Genomic DNA, 24,741 nt, shown 5'->3' with positions numbered 1-24,741 from the left:
TATGCTCAGATATATCCATGTTCGGCTATACCCCCCTCCCCCCATCACACACCCCGGTGTTATATGTATGATCAGCCACATGATAGATCAGTGAGAGCAAACAGCTCTGAACACAGGAAGTCTGCCCTTAGGTCGCCTTTCAGGTAGATGTGGGTGGCTCTGAAAAGAGCCTTTGGGTTGTGAGGACAGAATAGAGCAGAATTAACCTCCGAAGCCGTAGAGAGTGCGGCCCTGGCGCTTCAGCGCGTACACCACGTCCATGGCGGTGACGGTCTTCCTCTTGGCGTGCTCGGTGTAGGTGACGGCGTCACGAATCACATTCTCCAGGAAAACTTTCAGGACTCCGCGAGTCTCTTCGTAGATGAGGCCGGAGATGCGCTTGACGCCTCCTCTGCGGGCGAGACGGCGGATGGCAGGCTTGGTGATGCCCTGGATGTTATCACGGAGCACCTTCCTGTGCCGCTTGGCGCCGCCTTTCCCGAGACCTTTTCCTCCTTTACCGCGACCAGACATCTTCAGACTAGTTACAATAGAACAAGTAATGAAATGGCGCAAACTCCTCCTTTATGTAGAGGATGGTCGGACCAGAAGGAGAACTGATGAGATGGGGCGTGTTTTACAGACTGAGAACACCGCCTTTCTTCTGCTGATTGGCTGAATACTGAACTGTTAGAGAGTTTGAATTTACCGCCCTTTCTGTTTCTTCCATTGTTCCTTCTAGACTCTAATATAACTTCTTTCCCCATGAGAATTATCCTAAATACAGTCCATAGATAAAATCCACCGAACACTAATGTGTTACGTAAGCAGCTTTCCAGATCTCCGTCATTATCTCCCCAGTCGCTTATTCCTGCAGTCTATGTACAGATCAGTTCCACAGCTACAAGCAGGAGGTCCGTGCTATAACATGATCTTACATTTTCACAGAAAAGCGGCCTCATACTCAGGCGCCAATGTCCGCTGTGTGGAGGGATATAAACGGCTTCATCACCAGCCAGAGTATGACGATTGCTGAGTAGTAGTGCAGAGCAGGCACGGGATGATGAGAGCGGTAGTTAGAGGAGGCTATTCCTCACCGGCGCTTGAGAGATCCATGGCAATAGAAGCTTATAAAAATCAAATTCCTTCAGATATTATCCAAGTAAATACTAGTAAAAAGATAGAGTAAAGGGAGAAACCTCAGGGAGACTTGTTTGGTTACCCATGAGGTGTTTGCAAAGCCACTACTAAAAAAAATGAAAAGAAAAACCGAAGAAACAAGTGGGGTATCATGCAAAACAATGACAAACGTTTATTTGGGTACAAAAACCATATGAGATACAAATATTGTATATAAAAAAGAAAAGACAGATGCAATAGACTACTGGCAAAAAAAACCCCACTACAGACCTGTGTAATTACATATGGGTAAGTAGCACCCTGCTGACAAAATAATAACAATTGTAGTCACCGCCATGTAGTCATTCCATCAAATAATAATTATTGCTATATGAAGGGATACTATGTAGGAGGAATTTTTCTTGCAAAAATAAGGGATTACATACCAAAAAAACAGAGTTTAAATCAATGCAGGAATAAAGTGCCAGCAATGCAAGGGTCTGGAACTTTTAACAAAACCCCTACAAACTTAAACAATTAGTACTGCCCTGCTTAAAAAAAAACAAAACAAAAAAAAGCAGTTGTACTCACAAACATAGTCATTTCATCAAATATTAAGTATTGACAAGTGCTGCAATGCTGGAGGATTTTTTTTTGCAAAAAAAAAAAAAAAAAAAAAAAAAAAAAAAAAACCAACAGTGATTACATACCAAAACAGAATTAAATGTAAACCAATGCAGGGATAAAGTGCCAGCAGTGCAAGGGTCTGGAGTCCTCCAAGGGGAGGTAACCGAATTTTGCGTGTCACAGAGCAGGCTTCATCAGACCATTAGGGAGTCTATTCTATTCATTCTATTATGTTAAGGTAATCTCTGTTCTTTGCAAAAATATTCCTCCTGCTTTGCAGCACTTTATATGTCAATCAATACTTAGTATTTGATGAAATGACTGCATGTTTGAGACTACAATTATGACTTTTTTTTTTAGCAGTGTAGTACTTACCTATATACCATTCATGTAATTAAGCAGGTGTGTAGCAGCTTTGTTGCTAGATCCAGACCCTTGCACTGCTGGCACTTTACCCCTGCATTGCATTAAATTCTATTTTGGTTAGGTATGTAATCCATGTTTTTTTTTAAAAAAAAAAAAAATCCTCCTGCATTGTAGTACATTATCGCTTATTATTTCATGGAATGACTTTATGGTTGTGACTACAATTGTTATGACTTTGTAGAACAAAACGACTTTGTAGAGCAAAATAACAGCAACATATGAAGGATCAGCTCTTCAAAGTGAACTTGGTGGTGATAAGACTGATATTGAGGTGATCAGGAAAGATCTAATCTCTACAGCGCTATGTACCTGAAAACACGGGCAGTCACTTACAATCTAACATTAATGGGTGAGCATTAATTGGTGAAATTTACTTTATCACTCACTGCTCGCACGTGTCTGTTCTCAGTGATATGGACCAAGATCAATCCGATTATTTCACGCATTGACTTCCAACTCCGCAGTAATCGCGGTAATGGAGAATGGATGTAGATACAGATATTGCTATATAAACCGTCTGGTGCAGTCACTAGTACGGAACATTAGAGGATATAAGCGGCACCAGCTCTGATGAGGAGGATGTGGTGGCTCTGAGAAGAGCCTTTGTGTTGTACTCGGGGTGCAGGACAGATCAAGCCCTCTCCACACGGATGCGGCGGGCCAGCTGCATGTCTTTGGGTGGTGGTATAACCGAACATGGATATATGAGTACAGTCCATATCCTGCTGTGCTGCAGTTACTAGAGCAAAAAGCAAAGTTCTGCTGTGAGATGAATGCTGTTAACGATATTTTTAGGATCAGACCCGTGTGGGTGATCGGGTACAGCGAATATTCACCGGGAATAACGCTGTATGAGGCAGCTGGATAGATGGAGGAACTGTACCGGGATTATAGACTCCTGTGTAATCACCGCGTCTTGGGCACTATAGTCTGGGATCTATGGCGGCCACCGAAGATGAATAATAATTCTTCAGAATAATAATGACGGCTCATCCTCCATCCAGCGCGATCACCGTGTGCGGGGGCAGCAGGTCTGGAGGACAGGACTGCGCTGTATCCTGAGTATTAATTGTACAGATAATGTGAATTGTACTCAATCGCCGGTACACAATACTCGTCCGCATTTCACAAACCTTGTCCCATATGTCTCCCAGCCTGATTCCTATATGTGCCATATTTCTTACATCAAGGTCCCCATATCTCCCCTATCACGGTCCACATGAGTTCCACTCTCATCCCCATATGTTTCCCATCCTGGTAACCATTTTCTCCTATCCTGGCCCCCATAAGTCTTCTATCCTTGTCCACTTATGTGTTCCTTCCTGATGCTATCTTGGTAACAATATGTTTCCCATTTCTGGCCCCTGTATGACATACATCCCAGTCACCCTATTGTGTGTATTTATATATACCCGTATATATCCGTCTCTACATGCATCCTCTGCTGTTGTACCGGGAGCGGCTCATTGTGCGGCGCCGCTGGCTCTGGTGGTGACCTTAGGCTATGTGCGCACTAGGCGTTTTTGCCGCGTTTTTAGCGGCGTTTTTTACCGCGTTTTTGTGCTGAAAACGCAGTGACATTGCTTCCCCAGCAATGTCAATGGGTTTTCAGAAGTGCTGTCCTCACACAGCGTTTTTTTTTAGCTGCGTTTTTGTGGTGACCACAAAAACGCAGCATGTCAATTATTTCTGCGTTTTCCACTGCGTTTTTCACTCATTGAATTCAATGAGATGTTAAAAACGCAATGAATAACGCATATAGCCGCGTTTCTATGACTAAAAACGCAGCTATAAACGCAAGGGGTGGGTACTACAGTGACGTGTACAGGAAGAGGATTCCTTCTGTTGGTAAACACAGAAGCATGAATCCTCCCGGTACCGTCACCGCTGCGTCCACCTCCCGTCCTGTGCATGTCAGCTCCGTGCGGCGCCATGTCTGGGCGGGAGGTGGAGGCAGCGGCGAAAACCAAAGTGAACAGTAGAAAAAAAAAAAAATGTCATATACTCACCTGTCCGCAGGGTCCCGGTGCCATGCCCGCTCCCATCTCCTCCCGGTCCCGCCGCTCTGGCTGTGTGCAGTCTCCCCGGCCGGCAGGACCTTGCTTGCAGGACCTGGCGATGGATCACCTGATGCAGTCACCTGACGCATCAGCTGATCGTAGTCTCGCCGGCTTTTTCGCGCCGGCCGGCTATCAGCTGATCCTGCCGTCAGGGGACTTCATCAGCTGATCACCGGCAGCTGCTGCAGCGATCGGACGGGATCAGACTCCTGTCCAATCGATCGCTCCAGGAGCTGCCGGTAATCAGCACAGCACATAAGTGAGTATTATTTTTTTTTTTTTTTTCCTACTGATGCATCAGCTGATTGTATAATCGGCTTTTATACAATCAGCTGATGTGTGATGGGATTCAGGCACTTGATCCTGACACATCATCTGATTGTTTTGCCTTCCAGCAAACCGATCAGATGATATTGGATCCTGATTGGACGGCGCGGGACCCTGACCCAGGATTACTGCGGAGGGGGGTTTATTTCAATAAAGATGGAGTCACTAATTGTGTTGTGTTTTATTTCTAATAAAAATATTTTTCTGTGTGTTGTGGTTTTTTTTTATCTGTACTAGAAATTCATGGTGGCCATGCCTAATATTGGCGTGACACCATGAATTTCGGGCTTAGGGCCAGCTGATAATATACAGCTAGCCCTAACTCCATTATTACCTGGCTAGCCACCCGGCTTCAGGGCAGCTGGAAGAGTTGGATACAGCGCCAGAAGATGGCGCTTCTATGAAAGCGCCATTTTCTGGGGTGGCTGCGGACTGCAATTCGCAGTGGGGGTGCCCAGAAAGCATGGGCACCCTGCACTGTGGATTCCAATCCCCAGCTGCCTAGTTGTACCCGGCTGGACTCAAAAATTAGGCGAAGCCCACGTCATTTTTTTTTTTAATTATTTCATGAAATAATTAAAAAAAAGGGCTTCTCTATATTTTTGGCTCCCAGCCGGGTACAAATAGGCAGCTGGGGGTTGGGGGCAGCCCGTACCTGCCTGCTGTACCCGGCTAGCATACAAAAATATGGCGAAGCCCACGTCATTTTCTTTTTCTTTTTGGGCAAAAAACTGCATACAGTCCTGGATGGAGGATGCTGAGACTTGTAGTTCTGCAGCTGCTGTCTGCTCTCCTGCATACACTAGTGAATAGAGGATGCTGAGACTTGTAGTTCTGCAGCTGCTGTCTGCTCTCCTCCATACACTAGTGAATGGAGGATGCTGAGACTTGTAGTTCTGCAGCTGCTGTCTGCTCTCCTCCATACACTAGTGAATGGAGGATGCTGAGACTTGTAGTTCTGCAGCTGCTGTCTGCTCTCCTCCATACACTAGTGAATGGAGGATGCTGAGACTTGTAGTTCTGCAGCTGCTGTCTGCTCTCCTGCATACACTAGTTCTGCAGCTGTCTGCTCTCCTGCATACAATGAACATTTTGAAGAAGGAAATGACATCAGACCTTTTTTTTTTTTTTTTTTTTTTTTCCCCAACAATCTTTAATGGCATTGTGCACTGATTAAAAACGCAGTGAGCAAAAACGCAGCAAAAAACGCACCAAATCGCGGTGCGTTTTTTAGCCGCGGGTGCGTTTTTTAGACAAAAACGCACATAAAAACGCAGCGTGAAAAAAACGCCTAGTGCGCACATAGCCGGAGGGAACAAAGAGTGGGAGGAGCTATCGGCCATTGAGCGGGAAGTTCAAAATTCGATTTTCAGCCAATCACTTTGTAGATAACCGGCAGCTTACAGGCACCACGTGATCCGTCTCTGTTAACTCTTCAGTGTCCGGTGTTTCTCGCCGACGTTCTTCGTTATCACAATCATTTCCTATTTCCTCAGAAGTGAGAACTGAACCCGATCTCCCCGCAGCCGGAACATCCCCCGCAGTCACCGGGTGGCGGACCGCACAGAGGACAGCGGCTGATGACGCTTCAGCTCCTCCTCTTCCTCTAATTCTCCGCCCCATTTCCAATCTCCGTTGTTGTTTTTGCGGCTTCTAATGTGAAATATCTGAATGTAGAAGTAAGAGCCGCTGTCAGGAGAGTGAGCAGCGGCCGCTCAGCACTGAGACTCCGCTCCTGCAGTCACTGCTTCCTCCATGTTATACGGGGCATTACCGGTCACTACAGAGCGGGAGCAGAGTGACAGGCCCCGGATGCACAGCGCCGTGTAGGCTGCGGGGTTTATAGGGCTGTATGCAGGTCTGTAGTATGGGGGAGGTATAGCAGAGAAAAGCTGCTGATGTGACGGCTGAGAGGAGCCAACCAATGAGCTGCAGGGGGCGGAGCTGGATCAGTTTACCTTTGCAACCCAATAGAACAGCGATGTGACAGCAGTGCTCATTTGCATGGCCGGTCTATAAATACGGCCGTTCTGGGAGGAGGAGGATCACTTTTCTCTTCTGACAAGATCTTTCTTGTCTCATCATGCCTGATCCCGCCAAGTCCGCCCCAGCCGCCAAGAAGGGCTCCAAGAAAGCCGTGACCAAGACTCAGAAGAAGGACGGCAAGAAGCGGAGGAAGACCAGGAAGGAGAGATATGCCATCTACGTGTACAAGGTGTTGAAGCAGGTGCACCCCGACACCGGCATCTCCTCCAAGGCCATGGGCATCATGAATTGCTTCGTCGGTGACATCTTCGAGCGCATCTCAGGGGAAGCCTCCCGCCTGGCTCATTACAACAAGCGCCACACCATCACCTCCCGGGATGCCGGGAGAGCTGGCCAAGCACGCCGTGTCCGAGGGCACCAAGGCCGTCACCAAGTACACCAGCGCCAAGTGAGCATCACTGCTGCTCCAACACCACAACGGCTCTTTTAAGAGCCACCACATTGTCTACAGCAGAGCTTTATACTCCACTGTATTTTGTGTATAATATATGAATATATCAGATGGGGCCTCAAGATTCTTTTCCGGCTGGTCTCCCAGAGGAATTTCTGCGCTAACTGGCGTTTTTACTGAAAATTACATAATATGCCCCAGTGTATAATAACCCCACACACTGCCCCTCTATTTCTCTCCCACATACACTGCTCCACTGTATGATACCCTCGACACTAACACTGCTAATCCTATCATCCATCTGTGTATTGTTTTCCTATATCACCGTAGTCTTTTTGAATGTGGGGGGCTTGCTATACCTAGATATAGAATCTATAGCATTGTTCTGAGAGAGGCAGCCCAGAATTTCTCATGAGCATCAATATGGCTGCCAGCACAAGCACTGCGGTCCCTGGGAATCTACATGAGGGCCTTGGAAAAGTTCATAGTCCTGTGCCACAGCATAGTGCTGCAACTGAGCGTGCTTTTCCCCAGAGAGGGCTCTGAGTGTCCCTTCTGCAACGCACACCATAGATTCACCACCACTGTCCTAAAGTAACATAATGCATTGTCATTGTTATGTGTTGTTTTATCTTGTTTGTGACCAGCAGCATCTAGATCGCAAGTGAATGGCATTAATTATCAGGGCCAAGACATGGTGGAAGGAGATCTGTGGGCAAAAGGAAATCAGTTTCTGTTTGTTAGGCTTTTTTCAGATGTCAGTTTGTTCCGATATGTTTGTGCATTTTTTTTTTATACGTACAATCATTGACATACGCAGACCCATTATAATGAATGGGTCTACGCACACATCAGTGATTTTTCACTGACCGTGTCTCCGTGCGGCGTATGCGCGTGTCCGTGATTGCTGTACGAAGAAATGTCAATTTTTTTCTGGCATCACTGCTGTCCCACGGACTACCCAGTGGTGTGATCCGTGAAACACGTACCATTAAAACACGGACATTTAAAATAATAAACTCTCTTTTCCAGCGACGCTTTCTGCAGCTTCCTGGCCGGCTCATGAATATTCATGAATGCAGCCAGAGCCAACCCGGAAGTAGCTGCAGAGAGCGGTGGGCGGAAGCTGCAGAGCTGAGGAGTTCAGCACCATGGAGAGCAGGAATGGGACAGGTAAGAATATGTCCATGTGCAATCACGGATTGCACATGGACTACCCACGTGTGTCGTGAATCACGAAACACGGAGGTACATGTGTGTGTTTTATACATCAGTGAAGAACGCCTGTGTTTTTCACTGACATGTGAAACCGGCCTTAGGCCTCTTTCACATGTCCGTGTCTCCGGTATGTGTTTGGTCCATTTCTTCACGTGCTGGAGACACGGGCACACGTAGACCCATTAAAATCAATGGATCAGCGCTCACGTGCGTGTTTTGCCATGGACCGTGTGTCCGTGTGGAGCAAACGTGTGCCCATGTGCTCCACACGTAGACATGTCTGTTTTTCTCTGGCATCACGGGTGTCAACAGACATGTGCCTGTGAAATAAAAAGAATTTCTGTACTCACCTTCTCCAGTGCTGCTGTCTCTGCCGCTGCTGTCACTTGCTTCCGACCCCTACTCGTTATGCTCATGAATATTCACTCCACTGAGGGCTGGAAGAAGCAGCAGTGGGGAGTCGGCAGGACTGGAGACTGTAGATCAGAACCACGGACAGCAACATCAGGCACAGGTGAGCAGAAAGTTCCCGTTCTCTGTGTGTTATCATGGATAGCACACGGAGAACACACGTGTGCCATAAACACGGCACACGGAGGGCAATACGCACCTTTGACACGTCCGTGAAAAACGTTTGTGATTTTCACGGATATGTGAAGGAGGCCTTAGACAGTTAGTAGAAAGTACAGAAAAGAGAAGGACCTTTGGATAGAAATTCAAAAGGGTGTAATGAGTGAAGGGGACAGAGGAGACCATACTCGTGTAAGTTCTGAATTTGACACGTATCAGGTGACACAAGGATTTTGACTTATCTTAGACAAGTGGTGGCCTCTAGCAAGTGTTATCTATACTAGGTAAGGAGTTGTCGTGTAGCTACATCTGCGGGTAATAGTGAAGACTGACCAGGCTGTGACAAGTGCGCTAGTAATGCAAACTGTAACTAGTCTGAATAGGTACGAAGGAAAGTGGTTCAGAGAACAGCCGAATACCTCTCCTGGGAATGGCAAAATGTTGTAGCCGGGCAGACACCATGGAAAACCGCATCAAAAGGAAAACCACATCAAAAGGCCGCTGACTGAGGCTAGGGTGAATGCCCTGTGTGCTCCCCCTATAGAGGCCTGTACATGTCTCCGCTTAATTGTAAGGTGCTTTATATAGCACCAATATATACTAAATAAAACTACTTATTATTAGTGATGAGCGAGTATGCTTGTTACTACTCGGTACTCGCACGAGTATCACTGTACTCGGGCTACTCGGCGGGGACAGAGTAATCTCGCGATACTCGTGCTGTACTCGTGGTCTTCATCCCTGCATGTTGGCGCTCTTTTGAGAGCCAGCCCTCATGCAGGGATTGGCTGGCAGACCACTGCAATGCCACAGCCCTGTTATTTGTGGAATTGCAGTGATTGGCCGGCCCGCACAGCGTGACCGAGCCTTTATACCGGCGGGCGCGCTGTGCTCTGCTCACAGCCATCCAGACAGTCAGTGCAGGGAGAGTGTTGCTGCTTCAGGGAAAGGTTTGCGGCTCTTTATAGTTAGTTCCGGAGCAGGGCTGCAAACAGTGTGACCAGAAGTCCTTCTCAGGACATACAATAAGTTGTATACAGGCAGGCAGGGAATAGCCAGGTCGGAGTACAGTAGCAGAGTCCTTCTCAGGACTTTTATTGCTATATACAGGCAGGGTATAGCCAGGTCGGAATACAGGCTAGTGACCAGAAGAGTTTTTGTTAGGACTATTGTAGCAGTATACAGGCAGGCAGGCAGGCAGGGTATATAGCCATTCCTAGTGGTGACCGTATACCAGCCTTCATCATATCTGGGGCTGGTGTACACAGTCTAAAACAGTCCAGATAGTGTCAGACTTCTCAGTAATTGTCGCTCCTAAAAACCTGTTAGGTTCTTATTGCGTCCGTGCTTGCATTTAAAAACCGCACGTGTGTGCCTGTCGGTGGCAGCGTACAGGTGCACTTGTGTGCGTTTTTCACAAACTATTATATAACGCACAAGTGTAGTGTATAATACACGTCAGTCAGCAGTGGCTGATAGTGTCAGACTTCTCAGTAATTGTCGCTCCTAAAAACCTGTTAGGTTCTTATTGCGTCCGTGCTTGCATTTAAAAACCGCACGTGTGTGCCTGTCGGTGGCAGCGTCAGGCTCCATATTGTCCCTGGATAGAGATGTGCATGAGGGCCTCAAAACATTGTTCCCATTGCAAAGGAGCGGGTCTCCTGTCGTTGTAATGCCCATTCTGATAGAATGGGCGAAAAAATTTACCACTGGGGGTATACCTGAAACAACGGCCTAACTATTGTAACGGTCATCATGATGGCGCATGAGGAGAAGAAGGAGCAGTCCAGCGATTAGCCAAAGTCCAGAAGTGTGTTACCATGGGTGAGTGGAGGTACATGGCAAATTCCCGTTACAAACTTTAAATTCCGCTCTCATTTTCTGGTGGTGTGTGGTGAAGTCTGGCCAAATCCAACCCTTGTTCATCTTGATCAGAGTCAGCCTGTCAGCATTTACAGTTGACAGGTGGGTGTGTTTATCTGTAATGATTCCACCTGCGGCACTAAAAACACGCTCTGACAAAACGCTAGCGGCAGGGCAGGCCAGGACTTCCAAGGCGTAGAGAGCCAATTCATGCCACGTGTCCAGCTTGGATACCCATTAATTGTAAGGCACAGAGGAATGTCGGAGTACAGTTGTTTGATCTGCAAGGTACTCCTTGAGCATCTGGGCAAACTTAGGATTTCTTGTGGCACTACCCCGCACCTCAGGGGCTGTGGTATGTGAGGGGCTGAGAAAACTGTCCCACATCTTAAAGACTGTTCCCCTACCTCTGGCGGATTGGACTTGTGCCCCTCTCGGCTGTACGCCTTGGTTGTCCACTGATTCCTGACCTATGCCGCTAGCGTTTTGTGAGGGGAATGCTTTGCCTACTTCCGTGACTATGGCCTTCTGGAACTGCTGCATTTTGCCTGACCTCTCCGCCTCGGGAATAAGAGACATAAAGTTCTCCTTTTAGCGTGGGTCTAACAGTGTTACCAACCAGTAATGATTGTCGGCCAAGATGTTCTTAACGCGAGGGTCACGAGACAGGCAGCTTACCATAAAGTCAGCCATGTGTGCCAGACTCTTAACAGCCATCACTTCAGTATCCTGACCAACACGATGACTGAACATGCTGTCCTCCTCCTCCTCCTCCTCATCATCTACCCTGTCCTCTGGCCAGCCACGCTGAACCGAGGATATGACTGCATGTCATATCCTCAATTTGGCCAGAGAGTTGCTCCATGTCTTCATCCTCCTCCTCGTCATAGTCCTCCACTGCACGTTGTGATGACACGAGGCTGGGCTGTGTGTTATCACCCACACCCACTACTGTTTCTTGCTCAAACTCATCGCGCTCCGCCTGCAATGCATCATGGTTGTTTTTTGAGCAGAGACCATTTTAGAAGGCAGAGTAGCGGTATGGTGACGCTAATAATGTCGTCATCGCCACTCACCATCTTGGTGGAGTCCTCAAAGTTTTGGCGGATGGTACATAGGTCGGACATCCATCTCCACTCCTCAGGTGTTATGTGTGGAGTTTGACCCATTTCCCGACGGCTTAGGTGATGCAGGTACTCAACAACTGCCCTCTTCTGCTCACATATCCTGACCAACATGTGCAGAGTTGAATTCCAACGTGTGGGGACATCACACACCAGTCTGTGAGCCGGAAGATGCAAATGGCGCTGAAAGCCGGCAAGGCCGGCTGAAGCAGTAGGTGACTTTCGAAAATGTGCAGACAGGCGGCGAACGTTTACCAGCAGATCAGACAGCTCTGGGTATGACTTTAGAAACCGCTGAACCACGAGGTTGAGCACATGGGCCACGCATGGAACATGTGTCAGCTGGCCTCGCCTCAAAGCCGCCACCAGGTTCCGGCCATTGTCACACACAACCTTTCCTGGCTTTAGGTTCAGAGGTGTGAGCCAGTGATCTGCCTGCTGTTTCAGAGCTGTCCACACCTCTTCTGCATTGTGGGGTTTGTCACCTATGCAGATTAGCTTCAGCACAGCCTGTTGCCGCTTCGCCGAGGCAGTGCTGCAGTGCTTCTGTGTCGCCCTGGACAAGCCAGGGGCCACAGAGCACAACACTTACACACCCCACACTCCCTGCAGGCATATGATAGTCAAAACACAAAATCCTTGTTGCCTTCCCCAGGGGCTGTTGTCCACACCAGGGGGTGGAGCCAGGCGGTTGGTCTCCACCCACCAAGGAGGAGGGAAAACACAGGCCGTGAGAGTTAAGCTAAGGAAGTGGAAGGAGGAAAGTAGTAGAGAGGAGAAAAGTGACAGCAAAGAGCCTGAAGTTGGTCCGGGTGTGTGGCCCGGACAGGTCAGCAAGGTTGGCAGGATGTGGTGGCCGTCTGCAGTGGAGGCCGATTGGAGTCTGCCATAAGGACCGTGGATGGGTGGTGACCCGGCCGTACCGGACCGGTATACAAAGAGAAGCCAGCACCATTGGCAGGGGCCTTTCGGATCCCGGCAAGGCTTGGTGTCGCCGTGAATTTGCGAAATCCGTTAGTGAAGGGGACCTCAGGGTTTCCAAACAGCCAAGTCCCGATAGAAGGCAACCGTCCAACCGTGAAGGGGAGACACCGCCACCGCCAAGGGCAACCGTCTCCCAGGGCCAGCGCCTGTGGGCAAAAGGGGCTCCTCCGGCCCATATCCAGGTCGGGGAGCGGGTTACCGGTGGGAAACCATCACTACCAACACTGAACTTAGGTGCAGGGAGAGACAGTCATCACTAACCTGCAGGGAGGAACAACCGCAGCCGTTCGAGGGACCCGTCCATCCAGCCACTTGTTTTACCGTGAACTGTGTCATCATCATTGGGCTGAGTGAGTACCTCCGTGCCGTGCGGCACAGCGCTGCCCCTGCGACCCTGCACCTCATCAGGCCCCGCAACCCGCCTGTCATCCATCTCTACCCCATCACCGGGCCCCGTGACAACCAACCCCCCTACCCACGGAGGGGAGAAATAACAACAAAGCTGCTCCCTGTCACAGGCTCCCGGGATCCCCGTCCAGAGCAGCGGTGGTGTCCACACAATCACCACAACCGTGGGTGGCGTCACGGACAATATCCCCAAAACCCAAACCACCCCTTTTCACTCACGGGCGAGTAGCGCCGCTCGAGTCCCCGGGATCCGGCCATCGCTCGAGCCACCGAGCAGCAGCAGCAGTGGGAGAGCGCAGCGTCCCCTCCTCCGCCCGCGACACTTCCAGCTTGGGACTGGTGTGTAGGGTAAAGTGGATGAGGATGCGCAGGAGGAGGAGGAGGCTGAGGAGCATAACATTCCGGAGCTGTAGAGTGTGGGTGAAACCCTGACTGAGGTAGGGCCTGCAAAACTTGGTGTGGGAAGGACGTGTTCCGTCCCTCGCTCAGACTGGGTCCCAGCTTCCACAATATTAACCCAGTGTGACGTCAACGAGATGTAGCGGCCTTGCCCACATGCACTTGTCCACGTGTCTGTGGTTAGGTGGACTTTGGCTGAAACAGCGTTGTTCAGGGCACGTGTGATGTTTTGTGACACGTGGTTATGCAATGCGGGGACGGCACACCGGGAGAAATAGTGGTGGCTGGGGACCGAGTAACGTGGGACAGCTGCCACCATCAGGTCGCGGAATGCTTCTGTCTCAACCAGCCTAAAAGGCAACATTTCCAGCGCAAGCAGTCGCGAAATGTTAGCATTTAGAACTGTGGCATGTGGGGCGTTGGCAGTGTATTTGTGCCTGCGTTCAAAGGTTTGCTGAATGGATAATGAACGCTGCGCTGGGACAAGGACGTGCTTGATGATGGTGTTATTTCTGCGTAGGCAACTGCAGGTGCAGGGCCTGGAGGAGGCTTGTTCGCGGGCAGCATGGACAGGGGATTGGCTCGTATGCACAACAAGCGAAGACGTAGCAGTGACATCAGCAAGCACTGCTCCTCGACTCTGTTGTACATCCCACAAAGTCGGGTGCTTGGCTGACATGTGCCTGATCATGCTGGTGGTGGTCAGGCTGCTAGTTTTGGTACCCCTGCTGATGCTGGCACGGCAGGTGTTGCAAATGGCCTTTTTAGAATCATCTGGAGCCAACTTAAAAAACTGCCAGACTCGGGAAGACCTAACATTTGTACAGGCACCTTGTGTCGTGTTGTTCCGGGGAACAGTTGCCTGACGTCTGCCTGGGGCCACCACCCTGCTTCTTACTGCCTGTTGGGATGATACGCCTCCCTCCCCCTGTGCACTGCTGTCCTCGCTCTGCATATCCTCCTGCCAGGTTGGGTCAGTTACTGGATCATCCACTACGTCGTCTTCCTCTTCCGCACCCTGCTCCTCCTCCTGACTTCCTGACAATTGTGTCTCATCATCGTCCACCCCTTGTTGAGACACGTTGCCAACTTCGTGAGAACGTGGCTGCTCAAATATTTGGGCATCTGTACATACAATCTCGTCATGGCCCACTTCAACATGAGCTGGCGAGAGGCCAGAATGTGTGAATGGAAACGTGAACGAACAGCTCTTCCGAGTGTCCAAGTGTGGGATCAGTAATGTCCGTGGATGTGTACTCGGCCTGGTGGTAGGAAGGAGGATCAGGTTCTGAAATGTGCGGTGCAGTATCACGGCTACTGACACTTGACCGTGTGGAAGACAGAGTGTTTGTGGTGGTGCCAATCTGACTGGAAGCATTATCCGCTATCCAACTAACAACCTGTTGACACTGGTCTTGGTTCAAGAGCGGTGTACTGCTGCGGTCCCCAAGAATTTGGGACAGGACGTGCGAGCGAGCAGATGTGGCCCTTTGTTGTGGCGAAATTAGAGCTTGCACATGACCTCGGCCTCTGCCTGCACCACCATCACGTCCACTTCCTTGTTCGTTGACAACGCCCTTGCGCATTTTGCAATGCTGTGCTGATGTGTATTCACTAGACTTGTGCGTTATATCCAAGTTTTTGCAAAACGCACACAAGTGCAGCGGAAAGCTGCCACCAACAGGCACACACGTGCGGTTTTTAAATGCAAGCACGGAGGCACTAAGAACCTAACAGGTCTCTATCCAGGGACAACGTGGAGCCTCCCAATTTTTGGCTGCCCTGCCAAAGGGCTATACTACAATAGACCCACTTCCTTACAATAGGCACTTCAGGTTTACAGGCCCTCATGCACGTCTCTATCCAGGGACAACGTGGAGCCTCCCAATTTTTGGCTGCCCTGCCTAAGGGTTATACTACAATAGACCCACTTCCTTACAATGGGCACTTCAGGTTTACAGGCCCTCATGCACGTCTCTATCCAGGGACAACGTGGAGCCTCCCAATTTTTGGCTGCCCTGCCAAAGGGCTATACTACAATAGACCCACTTCCTTACAATGGGCACTTCAGGTTTACAGGCCCTCATGCACGTCTCTATCCAGGGACAACGTGGAGCCTCCCAATTTTTGGCTGCCCTGCCTAAGGGCTATACTACAATAGACCCACTTCCTTACAATGGGCACTTCAGGTTTACAGGCCCTCATGCACGTCTGTATGCAGGGGCATTGGTGAACCTCACAATTTTGGACTGCCCTGGCAAAGGAAAATACTACAAAGACTCACTTCCTCAAAATGGGCACATTAGACTCAGAGGCCTTTATGTACGTCTCTTCTCAGGGACATCGGAGTGCCACACAATGTTTTACGTAAAATCTTTCATGTATTAATCTCAAAAAATAACATACATTAGCTCTATCTCACTATTGGGTATGTGCCCTTAACATTTCCGCCATGAAAATTCATTTTGGTGTCATTTTTGAAGGTTTTCTGGTGAGTCCGTAAAAATGGCGTAAAACGCGGACAAAATTGTTCACAGCTGTGACTTTTGAGTGATAAATGCTTCAAGGGGTCTTCCCCATGCTGTTGCCATGTCATTTGAGCACTCTTCTGAGACTTTTGTGACATTTTTAGGGTTTCTACATGCTGGCGGGGGTCATTTCACAAAAATTCTCGGGTCTCCCATAGGATAACATTGGGCTCGGTGCTCGGGCCGAGTACACGAGTATCTTGGGATGCTCGGTCCGAGCCTCGAGCACCCAAGCTTTTTAGTACTCGCTCATCACTACTTATTATTATTCCTTTTGCCTCTTCTGTCTGTGCCCAGTAGTCTCTCAGGTGTATGAGGCTACACTACACTGACCGCCATTTCTGTACATTCAGTCCCAGGTCATATTGCTTGCTATGCCATTAGTGGAATGATTAAAGGGAACCTGTCACTAGATTTTTCCCTTATGAGCTGCGACCACTAACAGTGAGTGGGCCGATCCGATGGGTGCCGCTGCTCTCGGGCTGGTGCCTCCTCCATCTTGAGGGTTCGCTGTCCTCTTTCCAAGCCCTGTGTGCATGTCGTGTCCTTCACCTCCCTTGTGCTTCTGTGCAGGCGCACTTTAATCTGCCAGGCTGAGGGCAGATTAAAGTACTGTAGTGCACATGCAATCTTTGATGTTTTCTCGCACCTACGCATTGCAGTACTTTGCACATGTGCTGGAGCGCAATGGAGGTCTCTCTGTAAATGATGCAGGTAGTATCATGCACACGAGGCTGGGCAGGAGGACAACGATCGCAGCAGAGAGGAGGCGCCTATCGGACTGGACCTCCCCATAGGTGAGTATTATAAAGATGTTTTTTACGTTCTACACATCAGCCTTGGCTCTTATATACATGGCCGGCCTTAGGCATGTGCGACTTGTGCGGTCGCACAGGGCACCGATGGCCATGCTTCAGGGGGGGTTCCGCAGAGAGGTAAGAAGTTAATTTCCTGCCTCCTCCGGTCCCAGCACTGCATTTTTATTGTAACCGCCGCTGCGCGGGCAGAAGGCTTTTATGGGAGGAGCCGCAGGGAGACCTTATGTGTGAAGCTAAACGTATGGTCTCCAGCGGCGCCTCTGCATCCCTTTCTTGAAGCCTGGCACGCCCACACCGTCCATACAAGCGGTGTGATTGGCACGGAGATAGAAAGATGAGTTTCATCTACTGCCCCTGCTCCAATCAGTGAACATGCGCATCCATTCGCTCTCCCGCCTAGCTCCGCGGGCTCACCTCATCTCACATCCCCAGACCTCTCTGTGCGGGCGGCTGGCTGCCTGCCTCTCTGTGCGGATGGCCTGCTGCCTGCCTCTCTGTGCAGGCGGCGGGCTGCCTGCCTCTTTGTGTGGGCTGCCTCTCTGTGCGGGCAGCCGGCTGCCTCTCTGTGCGGGCAGCCTGGTGCCTGCCTCTCTGTGCGGGCTGCTGGGTGCCTGCCTCTGTGAGCGGGCGGCTTGCTGCCTCTCTGTGCTGGAGGCCGGCCGGCTGCCTGCCTCTGTGCGGGCAGCCGGCTGCCAGCCTCTGTGTGCGTGTGGCCAGCTGCCTGCCTCTCTGTGCGGGTGGGCAGCTGCCTGCCTCTCTTTGCGGGCAGTGGGCTGCCTCTCTATGTGGGCGGCTGGCCGGCTGTCTCTCTGCGCGGGCGGCCGGCCGGCCGGCTGTCGTTCTGTGCGGCCGGCCGGGTGCTTGCCTCTCTCTGCGGGCGGCCAGCTGCCTGCCTCTGTGTGTGTGCCCGGCTGCCTGCCTCTGTGCGGGTGCCCGGCTGCCTGCCTCTGTGCGGGCGGCTGCCTGCCTCTCTGTGTTGGAGGCCGGCCGGCTGGATGTCTGTCTGTGCGGGAAGCGGTGGCTGTGTGGAGCAGGGCGGTGTGGCTGATGTACCAGATGCTCTGGGTTCAAATGATGGCGTCCGGGGCGGCGCGTGTGCATATGGAGCCCTCAGATCAAAATCTTGTCATTGAGCTGAGAGCTCAATCTGCTCCAGGTGCTATTTCTTTGAAGCTCGCACCGCTGACAGCATCTGGGTCACCCTCCGCACCGGCCTGCTCCACATTGCCAGCACAGCTTCCGCTGCCAGCACAGCTTCTGCTGCCAGCACAGCCCTACCGCTGCCAATGTGGTGCCCTGGACAAGCCAGGGGCCACAGATAACTACACCAACACACCCCACACTCCCGGTCAGGCACACCTAAGTCAGACAAAACCCTTGTTGCCTTCCTCCAGGGGCTGATGTTCACACCAGGGGGTGGGCCAGGTGGTTGGTCCCGCCCACCGAGGAGTTCACAGTCCTGGAGGCGGGAAAAGAGCGGAGTTGAGTTGTAGAGTTTGAGAAGTGAAGTGGTAAAGGAGGAGAGAGAAAGCGGTCCGGGTGTGTGGCCCGGACGGAACAGCAAGGTTGGCAGACGGTGGTGACCGTCTGCAGGAGTGGCCTATTGGAGCTAGCCGTAAGGACCGTGGACAGGCGGTGGCCCGGCGGTACCGGACCGGTACGCAAAGAGAAGCCAGCACCATCCGGCAGGGGCTTACGGACCCCTTTAGGTGTCGCCATGATTTTGCCAAATCCGTTAGCGAAGGGAACCTCCTGGGTTTCCCAGCAGCCAAGTCCCGGCAGAAGGCAACAGTCCAACCGAGAGAGGGAAACACAGTCACCGCCAAGGCTAAAGTTCCCAGGGCCAGAGCCTGTGGGCAAAAGGGGCTCCTTCAGCAACCTTCAAGCTTGGGAGCGGGTTACCTGTGGGAACCCATTGGAACCGTTTACACTACAAAGGTGCAGGGAAAGGCAGTCACCATCAACCTGCCGGGAGAAACAGCACCGCAGCCGTCTGTGCGACCCGTCCATCCAGCCGTTTGTTTTACCGGAGACTCTGTGTACATCATTGGCTGACTGAGTACCACCGTGCCATGCGGCACAGCGCTGACCCTGCACCTCACCAGGCCCCGTAACCCGCCTGCCATCCATTCCTACCCCATCACCGGGCCCCGGGACAACCAACCTCCCTACCCACGGAGGGGAGAACTACCATCCAGGCTGCTCCCTGTCATCGCTCCCGGGATCCCCGTCCAGAGCAGCGGTGGTGTCACCAATCTCACCACAACCGTGGGTGGCGACACGGAGAATATCAACTTCCCACAATCAATCCCCCCTTTTCACTCACGGGTGAGGAATGCCGCTCGAGTCCCCGGGATCCGGACCACCGCTCGAGCCACCACCGAGCAGCAGCAGCAGTAGCCGGACCCGAGCAGTGGGAGAGCGCAGCGTCACCTCCTCCGCCCGCGACACCAGCACAGCCCTACCGCTGCTAGCACAGCCACACCGTTGCCATCGCCGTGCCTGCTTCCTGTGACTCTGCTCCCCCTCCAATAAGACAACAATGGAGTATAAGACGGAACCCATTTTTTTACCTTTTTTTAATCTATAAATTTGGGGTGTGTCTTATAATCCGGTACATCTTATAAAACAAAAAATATGGTATGTGCTATTGTTACCATCAAGGATATGTGATTGTGTTCCTTTAGTGGGCAAACTTCTAATGCAAGGGGTGTTGTGTGTGTGTGAGTCCTTACATAGTAGTATATTAATATGCACCCATTATTGTAAAATGGCACCTCCTTGAAGCATAACCACATCCACCCTTTGTAATAAAATGATGCCCCACTCCAGTCCATAAAAGGGAAGTCCACTACTTGGACAACTCCTTCTCATTCCCCTTGTTTGCCCCAGAAAAATGAAGAAATCTATATGCCCCTCCGATGCAGCCTCGGTTCCAGCGATGTCTAAAACTGCGTTCCAGGGGCATCTGTGACATTTTTATGACACACGAGCCCCAAAAGCAATCAGCGCTGGCTTCCTTCTGCCCACCTTTGGACATTTCGGCAGAAATTCAGTGTAGCGCTCACATCCTGCCAAATGTCTAAGGCGGAGAGAGAGACACTGGGCGCTGTTTGGTCAAGGGGCCTCATGGAACGCAGCTTTAGACAACGCTAGAACCGAGGCCGTACCGTAGGGGAGTATAACTTTATTTATTTTTCTGGGGCAAACAAGGGGAATGAGAAGGGGTTGTTGACATCCCTATTATGGATTGAAGTGGGGCATCATTTTATTACAAAGGGTGTATGTGGTTATGCTTCAACAAATGGAATGAATAGGGGGTTGTCAAATTTAGTGGACAACCCTTTTAACCCCTTCACGACCGCGGGCAGTAAAATTACGTCCTATTTTAACGTGACTACGTACTAGTGGTACCACGCCACCGCTGCTGCCGCTGCTGTCACGTCACGTCGCAGGAGCGGTGAGTATTGTGCTCACCTTGCAGCCCCTGCGCGTGCCCCCCTGCGATCTGCCCCCCCCACATCCCGATCTGCCCCCCCGACATCCCGATCTGCCTCCCTGACATCCCGATCTGCCCCCCGCCATCTCTATTCTGCAGCTCCTCCAGTATCCCTCCTCCCCTGCTCTCTTGCAGCCCCTGCGCTCTCTTGTGATTTGCTCCTGCGCGCTCCCGTAATAGCCCCTGCCCGTGCCCCCCTGCGATCTGCCCCCCGCCATCCCGATCTGCCCCCCCACATCCCGATCTGCCCCCCCACATCCCGATCTGCCCCCCCACATCCCGATCTGTCCTCCGACATCCCGATCTGCCCCCCCAGACATCCCGGTCTGCCCCCAGACATCCCGATCCGCCCCCCCAGACATCCCGATCTGCCCCCCCAGACATCCCGGTCTGCCCCCCCACATCCCGATCTGTCCTCCGACATCCCGATCTGCCCCCCCAGACATCCCGGTCTGCCCCCAGACATCCCGATCTGCCCCCCCAGACATCCCGATCTTCCCCCCCCAGACATCCCGGTCTGCCCCCAGACATCCCGATCTGCCCCCAGACATCCCGGTCTGCCCCCAGACATCCCGATCTGCCCCCAGACATCCCGGTCTTCCCCCAGACATCCCGGTCTGCCCCCAGACATCCCGATCTGCCCCCCGACATCCCAGTCTGCCCCCCGACATCCCAGTCTGCCCCCCGGCATCCCAATCTGCCGGCCTCCCCCGTGATCTCTCTTCTGCAGCTCCTCCGGTATCTCCCTCCTCTGCTGTCCCCCTCTGCTGTCCCTCTCCCCCTCTGCTGTCCCCCCTCCCCCTCTGCTGTCCCCCCGACGTCCTCTTACCTGTCTTCACCGGCCGATCACATCTGCCTCCATCGCTGGGTCCTTCTTCCTGGGTCTTCTGCTGAGCTGTCCAACTTCCTGCCTGCTGGCTGCTGCTGTAAAGCTGTTCCTTGCCTTCTGTTCCTCCTGCAAAACCTCTGGGTAGTGTGAGTATAACTTTTTTTTTTTCTTTTTTTTCCTCTATCCCCTTTCTATTTTTACACCTCATGCGTCCGTGCGTCCCGCCGAGCGCTGATCAGGGATGCAGATAACGTATCTGCATCCGTGGTCAGTTTTCGGCGGGACTTTTTTTCCCGTATTCCCGACGCTTTTTGTATCGCATCTGTCCGTGCGTCCCGCCGAGCGCTGATCAGGGATGCACATAACGGATCGGCATCCCTGCTCAATTTTTGGCGTGACAAAAAGCGTCGGGGATACGGAAAAAAAAGTCACGCCAAAAATTGAGCAGGGATGCCGATCCGTTATGTGCATCCCTGATCAGCGCTCGGCGGGACGCACGGACGGATGCGATACAAAAAGCGTCGGGGATACGGAAAAAAAAGTATCGCATCTGTCCGTGCGTCCCACTGAGCGCGGATCAACATCCCTGCTCAATTTTTGGCGTGACTTTTTTTTTTTTTTTTCCGTATCCCCAGCGCTTTTTGTATCTCATCCGACCGTGCCTCCTGCAGCGGCCGATCAGTGCACCGCGTCTGTGCGTTTGAAAAGTCAAATGGCGCTCTTTGTCTTCTGAGCCCCGCCATGCGCCCAAACAATTGATTTCCACCACATGTGAGGTATCTGCGTACTCGGGAAAAATTGCACAATACGTTTTATGGTGCATTTTTTCCTGATACCGTTGTAAAAAGAGAAAAATAAAAAACTACCTTGTTGCTGCAAAAATTTAAAAATTTTTTTTAAAAAAAATAAATAATTTTCACGGTTCAACGTTATCAACTTTCAGTGGAGCCCCTGGGGGTACAAGGGGCTCACTAAACATCTAGATAAATTCCTTGAGGGGTCTAGTTCCAAAATGGGGTAATTTGTGGGGGAGCTCCACTGTTTAGGCACCATGGGGGGGGGTCTAAAAACGTGACATGGCGTCCGCTAATGATTCCAATCAATTTTGCTGTCAAATGGTGCCCTTCTCTTCTGAGCCCCGCCATGCGCCCAACAATTACTTTCCACCACATGTGAGGTATCTGCATACTCAGGAGAAAATGGACAATACGTTTTATGGTGCATTTTTTGCTGATACCCTTGTGAAAAAAAAAGCTACCTAGTTGAAGCAACAGTTTTGTGGTAAAAATGTTTTTTTTTCTTTTCACGGCTCAACGTTATAAACTTCTGTGAAGCCCCCAGGTGTTCAAAGTGCTCATCCAACATCTAGAAAAAATATTTGAGGGCTCTAGTTTCCAAAATGGGGTCATTTGTGGGGGAGCTCCATTGTTTAGGCACCTCAGGGGGTCTTCAAACCCGACATGGCGTCTGCTAATTAGTGCAGCTAATTTTGCGTTCAAAAATTCAAATGGCGCTCCTTGCCTTCCGAGCACTGCCGTGTGTCCAAACATTTGATTTCCACCACATATGAGGTATCTGCGTACTCAGGAGAAAATGGACAATACATTTTATGTTGCATTTTTTCCCGATACCCTTGTGAAAAGAAAAGCTACCTAGTTGAAGCAACAGTTTTGTGGTAAAATTTTTTTTTTTTTTTTTTTCTTTTCACGGCTCAACGTTATAAACTTCTGTGAAGCCCCCAGGTGTTCAAAGTGCTCACCAAACATCTACAAAAATTATTTGAGGGCTCTAGTTTCCAAAATGGGGTCACTTGTGGGGGAGCTCCATTGTTTAGGCACCTCAGGGGGTCTTCAAACCCGACATGGCGTCCGCTAATGAGTGCAGCTAATTTTGGGTTCAAAAATTCAAATGGCGCTCCTTGCCTTCCGAGCACTGCCGTGCACCCAAACAATTGATTTTTACCCCATATGGGGTATCAGCGTACTCAGGAGAAAATGCATAATAAATTGTAGGGTGCACTTTCTCTTTTCTCCCTTGTAAAAATGAAAATTTTATGGCTAAAGTAACAGTTTTGTGTTAAAAAGTAAAATTTTCATTTTTTCCTTCCACATTGCTTTGGTTCCTGTGACGCACCTAAAGGGTTAATAAACTTCTTGGATGTGGTTTTGAGCAGTGTGAGGGGTGTAGTTTTTAGAATGGGGTCACTTTTGGGTATTTTCTGTCACCTCGGCCTCTTAAAGTCACTTCAAATGTGATGTGGTCCCTAAAAAAAATCTTTTGTAAATTTTGTTGAAAAAATTAGAAATTGCTGATGAACTTTGACCCCTTCTAACTTCCTAACGAAAAAAAAATTTCTTTCGAAAATTGCGCTGGTGTAAAGTTGACAAGTGGGAAATGTTATTTAGTAACTATTTTGTGTGACATATCTCTCAGATTTATGGCCATAAATTTTCAAAGTTTGAAAATTGCGAAATTTTCCAAATTTTCGCACAATTTCCTAAATTTTCACAAATGAACGCAAAAAATATCGGCCTAAATTTACCACTGACATGAAGTACAATATGTCACGAAAAAACAATCTCAGAATCGCCAGGATCCGTTGAAGCGTTCCAGAGTTATAACCTGTCAAAGTGATACTGGTCAGAATTGCAAAAAATGGCCCGGTCATTAGGGTGTTTTAGTGGCCGGGGGTGAAGGGGTTAAAGGGGCTGTTCTTTTAGTAAATGTCTAGCCTAAGGTGTAGGTTATTATAAAGAAATTATAATGCTGTTATGCAAACACTGTAAAAAAAAAAATAAACTTTGGGAAAAATCACTCCAAAAATGTTTTTTAGTCTTACTGAAAACACAAAAATTGAATAAAAAGCCAACAAAAGACATATGTGAAGGAATAAGCCCTAAAAGCTCTTTTGAACAAAAAATAAATTAAAAACGTTATAGCTCTCAGAATATGGTGATGCAAAAAGAAATTATTTTTTGTAAAATATTGCTTTTAGTGTGCAAAAGTCGCAAAGTATAACAAATTATATAAATCTGGATTAGTGTAATCATTCTGACCCGAAGAAATAAATCAGTCATCACTTTTATCGCACGGTGAACTGAGCAAAAAATTGAAAAGAATAAGCGAATTGCTGGTTTTCCCTCATTTTGCTCCTGAAAAATCTGAATAAATAGCAATCAAGAAATGTTATGTACCCCATAATAGTACCAAAAATACCTCAGCTTATTGCGCAAAAAATAAGCTTCCACACAGCCCTGTTCGCTCCAAAAAGAAACAAGTTACAGTTCTCACAATATGGCGACGAAAACATGATACATATACATGATAGCACATGGAGATAAACTCACCTGCCCCCCCCCCCTCCCCGCTCCTGCTGTCTGTGGTGCTGAACTCTCAGGCTCTGCTGCACCCGGCCGCCGCTGTGTTTCCCCTCTGCAAGTACTTCCGGGTCGGCTGTGCCATGCATAAATGCATATGCATGACAGTAATTAGCCGGGCAGGAAGCAGCAGAGGCCGTAGACAGCGT

General features: G+C 50.0%; 1 protein-coding gene and 1 pseudogene across 1 annotated transcript; one reads left to right on the top strand and one right to left on the bottom strand.

Annotated features, from left to right (window-relative positions):
* Positions 1 to 201: 201 nt before the first annotated feature.
* Positions 202 to 513, bottom strand: LOC142246235 (histone H4). Its single transcript, XM_075319270.1, has one exon. It carries the CDS (start codon positions 511 to 513, stop codon positions 202 to 204), a length of 312 nt encoding a protein of 103 aa, XP_075175385.1.
* Positions 514 to 6,621: 6,108 nt separating this feature from the next.
* LOC142246234 (histone H2B 1.1-like) lies at positions 6,622 to 6,976 on the top strand (annotated as a pseudogene).
* The last annotated feature ends 17,765 nt before the right edge of the window (positions 6,977 to 24,741 follow it).

The sequence above is a fragment of the Anomaloglossus baeobatrachus genome, chromosome 7, assembly GCF_048569485.1.
Source record: "Anomaloglossus baeobatrachus isolate aAnoBae1 chromosome 7, aAnoBae1.hap1, whole genome shotgun sequence".
NCBI lineage: Eukaryota > Metazoa > Chordata > Amphibia > Anura > Aromobatidae > Anomaloglossus > Anomaloglossus baeobatrachus.
This window is presented reverse-complemented; position numbering and strand designations above follow the sequence as displayed.

Excerpts from the sequence above, each read along its gene's own strand:
- LOC142246235 (XM_075319270.1), bottom strand. The coding sequence starts at position 513 with ATGTCTGGTCGCGGTAAAGGAGGAAAAGGTCTCGGGAAAGGCGGCGCC.